At 33.8% G+C, this 14,666-nt stretch overlaps 4 protein-coding genes across 4 annotated transcripts in view; all 4 read right to left on the reverse strand.

Annotated features, from left to right (window-relative positions):
* Positions 1-1,954, reverse strand: part of LOC18594229 (receptor like protein 30) — an 18,086-nt gene extending 16,132 nt beyond the window's left edge. The window contains exon 1 of the mRNA XM_018124587.1: positions 422-1,954. Within this exon, the coding sequence (XP_017980076.1) occupies positions 422-1,883 (1,462 nt within the window). The 5' untranslated portion in view covers positions 1,884-1,954. The remainder of the gene's footprint in view (positions 1-421) is intronic.
* Positions 1-12,817, reverse strand: part of LOC108662748 (receptor like protein 30-like) — a 14,152-nt gene extending 1,335 nt beyond the window's left edge. The window contains exon 1 of the mRNA XM_018124286.1: positions 9,798-12,817. Within this exon, the coding sequence (XP_017979775.1) occupies positions 9,821-12,817 (2,997 nt within the window). The 3' untranslated portion in view covers positions 9,798-9,820. The remainder of the gene's footprint in view (positions 1-9,797) is intronic.
* On the reverse strand, positions 4,775-6,430 carry LOC18507169 (receptor-like protein 12). Its single transcript, XM_007099550.2, has one exon. It carries the CDS (start codon positions 6,428-6,430, stop codon positions 4,775-4,777), a length of 1,656 nt encoding a protein of 551 aa, XP_007099612.2.
* On the reverse strand, positions 6,692-7,435 carry LOC108662747 (receptor like protein 30-like). The gene is made up of 2 exons (XM_018124285.1): positions 7,424-7,435; positions 6,692-7,060 (listed from the first exon to the last, which is right to left on the reverse strand). The coding sequence occupies exons 1-2, from the start codon at positions 7,433-7,435 to the stop codon at positions 6,692-6,694; spliced, it is 381 nt and encodes a 126-aa protein (XP_017979774.1).

Below are 14,666 nucleotides of genomic sequence, written 5' to 3' on the forward strand. Positions count from 1 at the left end.
AGACAATTTGGAATGGTTCCAGTCAAGTAATTTCTAGACAAGTCGAGAAACACAAGCGAACTTTGATTGCAAATCAAAGAATTTGAAAGAATTGGCCCTTGAAGCAAGTTTGACCGAAGGTCAAGAACTTCAAGATTCATTCCTGGAAATTGCTCCAAATTGGTCAAAGAGTTGTTAGAAAGGTACAACTCGAGCAAGCTTTCCCACCCTTCTGCTTCCCATTTGGAAATTCCACCATAAATCTTGTTATTGGAAAGATCTAAAATATTCAAATTTGATGTTCGAAAGAAACTTGGGAACTGTCTTATGCTACAAGAAGAAAATGACACTTTAACAAGTTGAGGGAAGGAATAGTTAACATCATTGCCGCTTGTGCTTAATGATAGTAAACTATTATTTGAAAGATGAAGATCCGTAAGATTTTTGAGTTTTGCAAGCATATTTGACTTGATGACACCACTCAACTTGTTTGAGGAAAGATCAAGCGTTTCAAGGCTCACAAGATCAAAAAAAGAATTCGATATTGATCCATGAATGCCATTAGAACTCAAATCAATATATTCAAGAGAATTAGGCTTCTGAATTTGGTCAATTGGACCGGTGAGCTTGTTATGGCTGAGATCTAACCTTCCCAAAGATGGCAAAGTAAACAGCCAAGATGGTACTCCACCACTTATAAGGTTATTGGATATGCTAATATCTCCAAGCAATTGAAGCTCACTAACATGATTTGGCAGGGAACCTTCTAATCGATTATATGACAAATCTAGATGGGTAAGATGTGTGAGGTTGAACATAGTTGATGGAAGTTGACCACTAAAATTACAGGAATCAAATGACAAAAAAGTCAATTTATTAAGATTTCCAAAAGCATCAGGAATCTGTCCTCCAAAATCATTTCTTGTAAAATCTAGGAAGATGATTTGAGTGAGATTTCCAAATGATGCGGGAATTGACCCTCTAAAACTGCAAAAGGAAAGGTCCAACAACTTAAGGGCATTACTCAAGTTTGTCTTAGGGAGATAACCTGTGAGATTTTGATTCCAACCTAAATCTATGTGCTGGAGGTATGGAAGGCTAAAAACTTCACTTGAAAGTTCTCCATCTAGCTGACAATAATTAAGACTCAAATGTTCCAGAGATGAAGTCAAGTTCATAAAGGAAGGAAGTGCAACATCAGACATATCTACAAAGTCAAGGATAAGGTTTCTTAATTCAGTTAAGTTGCGTGCAAGCATGTCAAAACCTTGACTATCAAATCTCAAGCTGGGATAACCATTCCTTGAAAGATCGAGTGAAACCAATTTTGACAGGAGACTGATTTCATATGGGATTAAGTCAGAGAATGAATTACAGGAGAGATTAAGATGGGTCAAACTCACTAATTGATTAAATAACTCTGATGAGATAGAGCCATTGAAATAGTTGTGAGCAAGGTTGAGTCGTTGAAGTCCTTGAAGGTGGAAGAGGCTGCTGATTTCAAGAAGAGAGCCATGAAGGTTGTTGGCACTGAGGTCGAGCCATTGAAGTCTTTGAAGGTGGAAGAGGCTGTTGTTTGCAGGGAGAGTACCGTTAAGGCAGCTGGCACTGAGGTCGATTCCAATGACATGACCCGTCACCATGTGGCAACTGACTCCATCCCATGAACAACAATCCGTGCTTTCATTCCAAGAATTTGTTGTAGGGTAAGAAGAAGGTACCCAACAATCATCTAGAGAAATGGTGTTTTTGAATTCGAGCAAGGCAGCTCTCTGTTCTGGGAGGCACGAATAAGCTGAATGAAAAAAAGAGGAAGAGGAAGTCAATGAACAATGGACCTGGAAATGCAAGAACGCTAAAAGCAGGAAAAGGATTCGATACAACATCCTAACTACCTTTCCCATATTTTCTCGAGAAAAAGGAAGTTATGAAACAAGGGTAGTCGAAAAAGGGCAAGCTAGGGAGGTGAAACTGAAAATGAGTTGGGGCTGAGGTCGAGGGACATTATAAATGAAGTACCTGAGAAGTGGAGACATCCCTTTTCAAGTCCACCAACAAGTCTTTGCAAAATCTCTTAAATTGTCAAAATTAAATTAATGGAAAAAAAAAGGAAAAGTGTATGTGCTGTGTTAGAATGAAAAGCATTAAGGCCACTGTATCCAATCCCATTTGAGACGTTAGTAGGATTTGCATATTTTTCTTGATTTCTAATTTGATGTCTACTTTTATTTTAGGCTTATTGGGATATGCTTATTAGATCCAAATCTCAGTAGAGACACAAAACTAATTCATAGAATTGCAACTCATTACTGTTTAACTCACTTGATGTGATAATAGAAATAAAAAATTATTAAATAAAAAAATTCTTTATTATAGATTACAACTAATTCAAGTCTTCGTCAAAGTAATTTTAAGAAATTATAAAGATTTTCACATTTTGGGATCATCATCAGAAATTAAAGATAGCTTTTTTTTTTTATTTTTTTTCAAAAAAAAGAGAGATAGGTCAAAAGTAAGAATTCATGTCAAAAGTAAGCCGTTTGTGATGGTATGACACTTAACAATGTTAAAGGAAAAACTTCAAGATGATAGAAGGAGAAGAATCAGGAAATTGCTAGAAAAGTGTCTAAGCATGTTTTTCCCATCATTCCATTGCATTTTCAAGTTAAACGCACCTACTAAAAGTTAGAGTAGCATTGTTTTTTCTTATATTTTTGTTTTTACGTATTTATTCACCTGATAAATAATTAAATAATTTAAAAATAAAATTTATCAATTTATGGTAAATCAATTTATTCATAAATATAATGTTTAAAATTGAATCAATTTACGAACTCAACAGTCAAAAAGATTGTCTTTGTTTATATTTTCATGCTTTACACACAGTCGTCTTCGGCAACTTTCCCAGCAATTATTGATTACTTCAAGTATGGGATATCCTTTTGCTTTTTGTTCTTTATTAATTTCTTTGATAATTATAAGTGTCTTTTTGCTTTTCTTTGGTCTTAATTAATTAATTTACTTGGAATTCCCATTACATGCTTTAGCTTTTCTTTGATCTTTCATTAATATATTTACCATGACTCTTCTTCTGTTATGACTTGTCTTTTTTAGGTGTTGGGTGTTAAAATAATGAAGGGACCTCCATTACTATTATAAGTGATTATATTGGTGCATTTCATGTATATATAGTTTTATGTGCTTGAGAAAGTAATTTTAGAAAAAAAAAAGTAAGAATAATGAGAATAAAAATCAATAATTTTTTTTCTTTTTTCTCTCAAGAGTTTTTTTTTTTCGAAAAGTGAATTTATTAATATTAAAACTATTATACCATCTGAATCCTGTATAGAATTGCTAAAGACTTCTGTTGGCATATAATTCTAGCTCGTGCATCATCAAGACCCATGGGATCTCGTCATGAAAATCCTTACAATTGATAATATTATAGCAGCATATATGAAACCATGGAGGACCAATTAAGAATTAATGGAAAAGTGATGACAGCACTAAATAATTTTATCATTCTATGATAAGGTTACTTTTATCAAATTTAAAGTTACTTTTAAAAAGAAATGTAAAATGGACAAGATAGGTAAGCATCAACCATTTTGTTTAGTTCACATCACAGAAAAGCCAATTTTTTTTTTTCTGGGGATGTGCAATGGAACTGTTCCTTTCGAGAACAAGGTATGAACTACTTACTGTTCCATAGCTGGTATTCTGTTTTTTTTCTTCTGGCTGTTCCAAAAAGGTACCTATTGCTTGAAATTACTGTCGAAGCATACTTTAGAATATCAATTGAGGGAAAAATTGGTCAGAACTTCATTTTGCAATGCTTTCCTATTGCTCCTGCATGCATTAGATCATAGTTAACACCATCTTGATTTGTGTCCCTTTCCAGCTACAATATTAAATAGTTTTTTTTTTAGCTACAATATTAAATAGTTTATTTTCAAATGAGATAAATATTATTATATTTATAATAAAAATATTTTTAATCAAAGTTATTCGATATAATTAAATTTGCAATATCTCATTTTACATTTGATGTAAATGTGATTGTTAAAATTTATATAACGATCGGAGTAAATTACTACTAATAACTGAAGCTTGAGCTTTTCATGTGATTTAGACCTAAAAAGTTACCGAATCAATGCTTAGACTTAGATTATTATAAATAGTATCAAAGCATGTGTCAACTTGATATGGATTTTCACATTACGCTGTGAAATCTTGATCTTGTGGAATGAGCATTGATTGTGATTATAATGTGTGCCACATTTACTGTGAATGTAATTCGTAATTGTTAAGACTTTCAAGTCAATCATTATTAACAACTTAAACTTACCCTTTTGAAAGTCACGTGGGTTAAACCTAAAATCTACTAATATTTTGAAAGTCACATGGTTTAGACTTAAAAATTTACTGGACCCACATTTGAGTTGGATTTGAAAACTAATAACAACTTGAGTTTGAGTTTTTAAAGATTACATGATTTAAACATGAAAAATTAGTAAATCCACATCTTGTGTAAAGATGATTGTTAAGACTTATATAAGGATTCAAATAAACCACTATTGACAACTTGAGCTTGCCTGAAAAGTTACTGAACTAGTGCTTATTCATCCATTAGAACAAAGTTAAATCTTAAAATTATCATTCATTGACAAAAAACCAAGTCATATTTCTTTATCAAATTAAGCTATTTTTTTTTTCCAATTTATTGTCTGTGTGAAAATAAAAGGACCCAGGATTAGTACCATCACTCTTTCCACAACTTACATTTCATGGCACCTTAATTTGCAGTCACAGAGGAAACGAACAGAGTTGGCAAGGGACCAGTGAGCTCATTATGAGAGAGATCAAGTACTCGCAATGTGGAGAAGTTTGATGAAGCTATGGAATTGGGCATGGGACTATGCAAGCTATTATTTCGTAGAAGAAGAACTTGCAGCATTGGAAGTGAAGCTAACCAATAGGGAAAGGTATCATTGAGCTTGTTGTTCCTTAAATTCAAAAGTACCAAGATGCTACAATTAGCCAAAGATAGCGGTAGTAATCCTTCCAATTGATTGTCATTGAGGAGCAGATAACTCAACCTATTATCTGTAAAAAGATCAGGGATTTTGCCATAAAACTTATTCATCTCCAAATTCATATACCGGAGATAGCTGAAATGTCCAAGACATTCTGGAATCGCTCCATCCAAGTTATTTCTTGACAAATCAAGTCTTGTGAGCAAACTCCAATTACAAATCAAAGGAAAGATATTTCCAGTCAAGTTATTTTTTGAAATTAAGAATTCCGTAAAAGACGGTGGTGGATTTGGATTTTGAAGATTCAACCAAATTGACAGAATTGGGCCTCGAAGCAAGTTGGACTGAAGGTCAAGAACTTGAAGGTTCTTTCCAGGAAATTGCTCCAAAGTGGTCAGAAAGTTGTAAGAAAGGTTCAATTTGATCAATCGTTCCCACCCTTCTGCTTCCCATTTGGAAATTCCACCACGAATCTTGTTATTGGAAAGATCTAAATCCTTCAAGTTTGATGTTCGAAAGAAACTTGGGAACTGTCTTATGTTACAAGAAGAGAATGACACTTTAACAAGCTGAGGGAAGGAGTAGTTCTCACCATCGCCGCTTGAGCTTAACGATAGTAAAATATTATTTGAAAGATCCAGGTACATAAGATTTTTGAGTTTTGCAAGCATGTTTGACTTGATGACACCAATCAAGTTGTTTGATGAAAGATCAAGCTCTTCAAGGTTCATAAGATCAAAAAAAGAACTGGGTATTGGACCATGAATGTCGTTAAAACTCAAATCGATATAATGGACAGAATTAGGGGTCTGAATTTGGTCAATTGGACCGATGAGTTTGTTATAGCTGAGACGTAAATCTTGCAAAGATGGCAAAGTAAACGGCCAAGATGGTACTCCACCACTTAAGAGGTTATTAGATAACCACACTTCTTCTAGCAATAGAAGCTCACTAACATGATTTGGCAGGGGACCTTCTAATCGATTATATGATAAATCTAGTTTGGTAAGTTGTGTGAGGTTGAACATAGTTGTTGGAAGTTGACCACTAAAACTAGAGGAAGAAAATAACAAAAAAGTCAATTTATTAAGGTTTCGAAAAGCATCTGGAATTTGTCCTCCAAAATCATTATAAGAAAAATCTAGGAAGATGAGTTGAGTGAGATTGCACAATGATGCAGGAATTGGCCCTTTAAAACGGCAAGAGGTAAGGTCCAACAACTTAAGGCCACTACTCAAGTTTGTCTTTGGGAGATAACCTGTGACATTTTGATTCGAACCTAAATCTATGTGCTGGAGGTATGGAAGGCAAAATACTTCACTTGGAAATTCCCCTTGTAGTTGACAGTCTCTGAGACTCAAACGTTCCAGAGATGAAGTCAAGTTCAGAAAGGAAGGAAGTGCAACATCAGACATATCTACAAAGTTAAGGGTAAGGTTTCTTAAATTGGTTAAGTTTTGTGCAAGCATGTTGAAACCTTGGCTATCAAATCTCAAGCTGGAAGAATAAGCATTCGTGGAAAGATCGAGTGAAACCAATTTTGATATGAGACTAATTTCATAGGGGATTAAGCCAGAGAATGAATTAGAAGAGAGATTAAGATGAGTCAAACTCACTAACTGATTAAATAACTTCGATGAGATAGAGCCATTGAAATTGTTGTGAGCAAGGTTGAGTCATTGGAGTCCTTGAAGGTGGAAGAGGCTGCTGTTTTCAAGAAGAGAGCCATCAAGTTTGTTGAAATTGAGGTCGAGTCGTTGGAGTCCTTGAAGGTGGAAGAGACTACTGTTATCATGGAGAGTGCCATAAAGGCAGCTGGTACTGAGGTTGATGCCAATGACATGACCAGTCACCACGTGGCAACTGACTCCATCCCATGAACAGCAATCCATGCTTTCATTCCAAGAATTTGTCCTTGGGTAATCATCACAATAATCATCCAGAGAAATGGTGTTTTTGAATTCGAGTAAGGCAGCTCTCTGTTCTGGGAGGCATAAATGAGCTGAATCAAGAAAAGAGGAAGGGGTACTCAATGAACAATAGACCTGAAAATGCAAGAGCCCTAAAAGTAGGCAAAGGATTAGGAGCAACACCTAAATACCCTTCCCATATTTTCTCGAGAAAAAAGGAAAGAATGAAACAAGGGTTGTCGAAAAGGGGCAAGTGAGGGAGGTGAACTTAAAAATGAGTTGTGGTTGAGGCTGAGGGACATGAGAAGTGAACTGCTGGAGATGTGGGGACATGAAAGTGTTAGAATGAAAAGCATGATTTTATCCCATTAGAGACTTTAGTAGGATTTGCATTTTTTTCTTGCAGTCTCATTCGGTATGTTTATTTTAGAGTAATTGGGATATGCTAATTAGACCCAAATTTCATATTGGGATAGGCTTAGAATTGCAACTCATTACAGCCAGCGTCATTGTTTTTGTCAGCGTGATTTTCGATCTTCAAGTTTCATTTTGTTCAGAAAATTAATCCAAAACTTTCTGTTCAATTCTCCTAGAAGAGAATGCAGCCTCAAAATTGAAAAAATAAATATATGAAGTTTTTGTTGTAGATTGCAACAAAGTAAGGTCATCAGCAAAGCAAGTTTAAGAAATTGGAATGACTTTTACAATTAAAAGTAAGAAATTAAGCTCAAAAGTAAAAAATTCACGTCACATGAAGCATGTCGACTGTTGTGGTTCTTATTTGAGGGCATACATTCAAAGTCAACCCTCTCAGACAGTCTTCACTCTACAAACTTAAATTAATTGTTACATGGACCCTTACTTCATATTAATCCCTTTTCTTGCCTATGAAAAAAAATATATAATTTTTAAATATTTAACTCAATAATAAATATATAAAACGTAAATATATATATATATATATATATATATATATATATAATAATTTATANTCAACAAACTTAAATTAATTGTTACATGGACCCTTACTTCATGTTAATCCCTTTTTTTACCTATGAAAAAAATATATATAATTTTTAAATATTTAACTCAATAATAAATATATAAAACGTAAATATATATATATATATATATATATATATATATATATATTTATAGATTTAATGCATTATGATGCAACATGTAACTAAAAATTATTATGAATTCATGCATGCTCACATGACAACTTTTGATTACTTATTACAGCAAGCTGATACATGTGATCAGCACAACCTATCCAATAATTTTGGATGCTTATTGTTGTATGACTCATGGTAATGTAATTATTAAGCATTGAAACTAAGAGGAAGCAATGAAAAGGGAAATAGTGACAGAAGATGAAGAGGGCCAATTCATGAAGAAATATCAAACGAGATGGGCAAAGTGCCGTGTTAGAAATGAAAGGCATGAAGAGTGTTGACTTTGTCTGCATACATGTTAAAATCGTACCATAAATTCTTTGTCTGCATTGGCCCTTAACAACTTGAGCAAAGAGTCATTGAAGAACTTTCGAGAGTGAAGAGTGAAGACTGCGCCCACTCTTTTGAGAAAAAAACTATCATTGAATGACTTTTAATAGGTCATTCAATGTGTGCCCTTCAATGTATTTAAGTATTTAATTTAATAAGAGAAATGGTGTAAGCGTGACGTTACTGCATCAAATTGAAAATGGAAGGCCAAGTATAACACTGTTTGTACGGGAGTAGAAAATGTCAACCCAGCCCCACCCATCAAAAGTGAGTTAGAATAGGGTTGATGATAATACACCCAATACAACATATATAAATATAACATTTTCTTAATATAATACAAGCACAATTATTTATTTTTGGATAATGGATGTTGACGTAGAATATAATTTTGAATTTAATTCATATTTGGATTTAGGTGGATTATTTGAAAATTAAAATAAGATAAATTGAGAAGCCATTAAGACTCAATATGATTTGAATTATACCTCAACAGTTATGTCAAAATGATTGTGATTAGTTTTTTCATTGTTTTTGAGAGAAAGAAAGTTGCTGTTGAAGCCAAGGGAAGTAGATAGAATCTCACACATTTTACTTGTGCGTTTTTGTTTTGAAAGGGTGTACACTTGACTTGTTTGGAGACTATTTTATATGTATGTTTCATTAAGTGAATTAAATGTTTTGTTCCATTATTTTTTGTATATGAAAATAGAGTTAAGCATATGATTGTTTTTTTATTTTGATTTATTCATGTGATCAAATATTGATTCATAATGAGATATGAAATATTTTGTTATGTTGTAAAGTTTTAAGAGCTACATTAATTCTTGAGAAGTACGATAATCAACACTAGAACTAATTCTACGATCTTGATAATGAGTTAAAATAATTAGCATATGACCCAATAACAGAATATAATAAGCTAGCAAACAATCCCACTAGTGGGTTATAATAGTTAACATATGACATAGAACATGATTTTAAATTAAATTCATATTTGAATTTTGATGGATTATTTGAAAAATAAAACGAAATAAATTGAGAAGCCATTAAGACTGCGAGTGCATACACTTTATATATTACTTAATTACTCAAGTGCAACGATTAGGATTTAAATTCAAGTCTTGCAAATTGCAACGTTTAGATTCTCATATTACCCATTCAGATACTCAATGAACACCCGAATTCTCCAAACCACTGCCATGGGAAATCATTGAGCCAGATGCTAGAGAAGCAGGGTCCATCGGATTCGGTTCAAAAGCCACCTTGACAATTAGAAAAAAAAAAAACAAAGGAAAAATCAATCGTAGATTACAAAAGCAATGAGAACTTCGCTGTAATTCTACTTTGGCAAAAAAACTCACCTATGCATGATCTGGATGTAGTGCTAGTTTCTTCCTCCCCTGTTTTTGCGAATCCACTTTGTAACAGTGTTTTGCCAATCTCTCTCAACCATTCTGACAAACCACCATGGTCTTCCTGTTGTGAATACAATGTATCCCATGCTCAATCCTAACACCACTCCACATCCATAGCCCATCATTACAACTTTCCAAATAAAGGCCAATTCAGAACCTTCATCTTCCTCCAGCATTGGTACCGGTGGTTTCGGTTCCTCCTCATTGCCGCATTTCTTCGACAACGGGAAGCCACACAATCCCAAGTTACCGCTATAAGAATCATTCTCAAAAGTATCAAATTGCTTCCCCTTTGGAATTGGTCCAACAAGATCATTTTGTGAAAGATTTAACACTTCAAGGAATGTCAGATTCGTCAATTGAGAAGGAATTCTGCCATCAAGCCTGTTTGACGAGAGATCTAACGATTCAAGTGCTATCATATTTCCAATAGATGGTGAGATAGGACCAGTCAAGTTGTTGTTAGACAAATTGAGTCCTTGAAGCGAAATAAGTTCTCCGAGTTCTTCAGGAATTTGTCCACAGAATAGATTATTCGAAAAGTCCATAAATGTGTAAATGGCAAAGGTTTTCACCAACTCAATCTCCAATCTTTTCGTTGTTACATTTACTGAGTAATAGTTATTAAATAAGATAACAACATCTCTAGTTTCGTATCTCACGAATCGCCAAGGTCTCTCTTCAGGTATATCTTTCATTGCTCTTAAATTTTGGAAGAATTTTGCTGGCAAGGGACCGGTGAGCTCATTATGAGACAGATCAATTATTTGCAATGCAGAGAAGTTAGATGAAGCTAAGGAATTGGGCATGGGACCATGCAATCTATTATTTCGCAAAAGAAGAACTTGCAGATTTGGAAGTGAAGCTAACCAATGGGGAAAGGTATCAGTGAACTTGTTGTTCCTTAAATTCAAAAGTTTCAAGGAACTACAATCAGCCAAAGACCGCGACAATAATCCTTCCAATTTATTGTCATTGAGGAGAAGAACTCGCAAGCTACTACCTCCAAAAGAATCAGGCATTTTGCCTTGAAAATTATTCATCTCCAAATTCAGTACCATGAGAGAAGGGCTGAGATTTCCAAAACATTCTGGAATGGTTCCGCTCAAGTTATTTCTAGACAAGTCAAGAATGAAAAGTGAACTCCAATTGCAAATCAAAAGAGGGATGTTTCCGGTTAATTTATTCTTTGAAACGTAGAATGCCATCAAGTTGTTTGGACTTTGATTTTTCAAGCAAGTTGATAGAATTGGCCCTTGGAGCAAGTTTGACCGAAGGTCAAGAGCTATAAGATTCATTCCTGGAAATTGCTCCAAATTGGTCAAAGCGTTGTTAGAAAGGTCCAACTCGAGCAAGCTTTCCCACCCTTCTGCTTCCCATTTGGAAATTCCACCACAAATCTTGTTATTGGAAAGATCTAATCTCTCCAAATTTGATGTTCGGAAGAAACTTGGGAATTGTGTTATGCTACAAGAAGAAAATGACACACTAACAAGCTGAGGGAAGGAATAGTTAACATCATTTTCACTTGCGCTTAATGATAGTAAACTATTTTTTGAAAGATCAAGATGCGTAAGATTTTTGAGTTTTGCAAGCATATTTGACTTGATGACACCACTCAAGTTGTTTGAGGAAAGATCAAGCGTTTCAAGGCTCACAAGATCAAAAAAAGAATTCGGTATTGATCCATGAATGTCATTGGAACTCAAATAAATATATTCCAGAGAATTAGGCTTCTGAATTTGGTCAATTGGACCGGTGAGTTTGTTATAGCTGAGATCTAACCCTTTCAAAGATGGCAAAGTAAACAGCCAAGATGGTACTCCACCACTTATAAGGTTATTAGATAACCAAAATCTTTCTAGCAATTGAAGCCCACTAACATGACTTGGCAGGGGACCTTCTAATCGATTATTTGACAAATCTAGTAGGTTAAGTTGTGTGAGGTTGAACATAGTTGTTGGAAGTTGACCACTAAATTTGCAGGAATCAAATTTCAAAGTAGTTAATTTGTTAAGGTTTCCAAAAGCATCTGGAATCTGTCCTCCAAAATCATTTCCAGAAAAATCTAGGAGGATGATTTGAGTGAGATTTCCAATTGATGCAGGAATTGACCCCCTAAAACTGCATAAGGAAAGGTCCAACAACTTAAGGCCACTACTCAAGTTTGTCTTAGGGAAATCACCACTGAGATTTTCATTATTCAAACTTAAATCTATGTGCTGGAGGTATGGAAGGCGAAAAATTTCACTTGGAAATTCCCCATGCAGTTCACAATCACTAAGAATCAAACGTTCCAGAGATGAAGTCAAGTTCAAAAAGGAAGGAAGTGCAACATCAGACATATCTACAAAGTCAAGGATAAGGTTTCTTAATTCAGTTAAGTTGCATGCAAGCATGTCAAACCCTTGACTATCAAATCTCAACTTGTGAAAACCATTATTGGAAAGATCGAGTGAAACCAATTTTGACAGGAGACTGATTTCATATGGGATTAAGTCAGAGAATGAATTATGGGAGAGATTAAGATGGGTCAAACTCACTAATTGATTAAATAACTCTGATGAGATAGAGCCATTGAAATCGTTAAAAGCAAGGTTGAGTTGTTGGAGTCCTTGAAGGTGGAAGAGGCTGCTGTTTGCAGGGAGAGTACCGTTAAGGCAGCTGGCACTGAGGTCGATGGCAATGACCTGACCCGTCACCATGTGGCAACTGACTCCATCCCATGAACAACAATCCGTGCTTTCATTCCAAGAATTTGTCGTAGGGTAAGAAGAAGCTAGCCAACAATCATCCAGAGAAATGGTGTTTTTGAATTCGAGCAAGGCAGCTCTTTGTTCTGGGAGGCATAAATGAGCTGAATCAAGAAAAGAGGAAGGGGAACTCAATGAACAATGGACGTGGAAATGCAAGAGTGCTAAAAGCAGGCAAAGGATTCGAAAAAACATCTTAACTACCTTTCCCATATTTTCTAGAGAAAAAGGAAGTTATGAAACAAGGGTAGTCGAAAAAGGGCAAGCTAGGGAGGTGAAACTGAAAATGAGTTGGGGTTGAGGTCGAGGGACATTTTAAATGAAGTACCTGAGAAGTGGAGACATCTCCTTTTCAAGTCAACCAACAAGTCTTTGCAAAATCTCTTAAATTGTCAAAATTAAATTAAAAGGAAAAAAAAGAAAAATTGTATGTGCCGTGTTAGAATGAAAAGCATTAAGGCCACTGTGTCCAATCCCACCTGAGACGTTAATAGGATTTGCATATTTTTCTTGATTTCTCATTTGATGTATACTTTTATTTTATGCTCTTTGGGATATGCTTATTAGATTCAAATCTCAGTAGAGACACAAAACTAATTCATCTTAGAATTGCAACTCATTCCTGTATAACTCACTTGATGTGATAATAAATAAAAAATTATTAAATAAAGGAATTCTTTATTGTAGATTACAGCTAATTCATGTCTTTGTCAAAGAAATTATAAAAATTTTCACATTTTGGGATCATCATCAGAAGTTAAAGATAACTTTTTCTTTTCATTTTTTTTCCAAAAAAAAGAGAGATAGGTCAAAAGTAAGAATTCATGTCAAAAAGCAAGCCGTGTGTGAGGGTATGGCACTAAACAATGTTAAAGAAAAAGCTTCAAGATGATAGGAGAGGAATCAGGAAATTGCTGGAAAAGTGTCTAAGCATGTTTTTCCCATCCTTCCATTGCATTTTCAAGTTAAAAGCATCTACTAAAAGTTAAAGTAGCATTATATTTCCTTATATTTTTGGTTTTACGTATTTAACTCACCTGATAAAAAATTAAATAATTTAAAATAAAATTTATCAATTTATGATAAGTCAATTTATTCATAAATACAATGTTCAAAATTGAATGAATTTACGATACTTCGACCAATGATATAAAACAAACAAAAAGTAAGAATTATACAAAAACAAAATTAAATATTATTTTGAAAACAATCCAAAAAATCGTAACGTGAACTTATTATTTTTATATACATCGTCAATGAAATTTTGAAACTCTAAAGTTAAAGTTAGAAAGTTGCCATGTATCACATTAAGTATATTAATTTAATTAATGAATTAATATAATAAATAAAAACAACATATGAAAATATTCTTAACTTTTTTTTTGTTAAATTTAAGAACTCAACAGAGAGATAATATATGGTCAAAAACATAGTCTTTGTTTACATTTTCATGCTTTATACACAGTTAGTCTTCGGCAACTTTCCCAGCAATTATTGATTACTTCAAGTATGGGATACCCTTTGCTTTTTGTTCTTTATTAATTTCTTTGATAATTATATGTATCCTTTTGCTTTTCTTTGGTCTTAATTAATGAATTTACTTGGAATTCCCATTACATGCTTTAGCTTTTGTTTCATCTTTAATTAATATATTTACCATGACTCTTCATCTGTTATGACTTCTCTTTTTTTGGTGTTGGGTGTTTAATTAATATACAGTTTTATGTGTTTGAGATAGTAATTTTAGAAAAAACAAAAAAAACATGATAATAATGAGAATAAAAATAAATAATTTATTTTTTCTTTTATCTCTCAAGAGCTTTTTTTTTTTTCGAAAAGTGATTTTATTAGCATTAAAACTAATATACTATCTGAAGTCTCTATAGAATTGCTAAAGACTTCTGTTGGCATCGAATTCTAAGTCGCGCATCATCAATAACTACGGGATTTCCTCAAGAAAATCCTTACAATTGATAATATTATAGCAGCGCATATAAAACCATGGAGGACAAATTAGGAATTAATGGAAAAGTGATGGCAGCACTAAAGCCATAACTGGTAT

Source organism: Theobroma cacao, chromosome 7, assembly GCF_000208745.1.
Source record: "Theobroma cacao cultivar B97-61/B2 chromosome 7, Criollo_cocoa_genome_V2, whole genome shotgun sequence".
In the NCBI taxonomy this organism is placed as follows: domain Eukaryota; kingdom Viridiplantae; phylum Streptophyta; class Magnoliopsida; order Malvales; family Malvaceae; genus Theobroma; species Theobroma cacao.

Coding starts and splice junctions, on each gene's coding strand:
- LOC18507169 (XM_007099550.2), bottom strand. CDS start 6,430: ATGTCTGATGTTGCACTTCCTTCCTTTCTGAACTTGACTTCATCTCTG.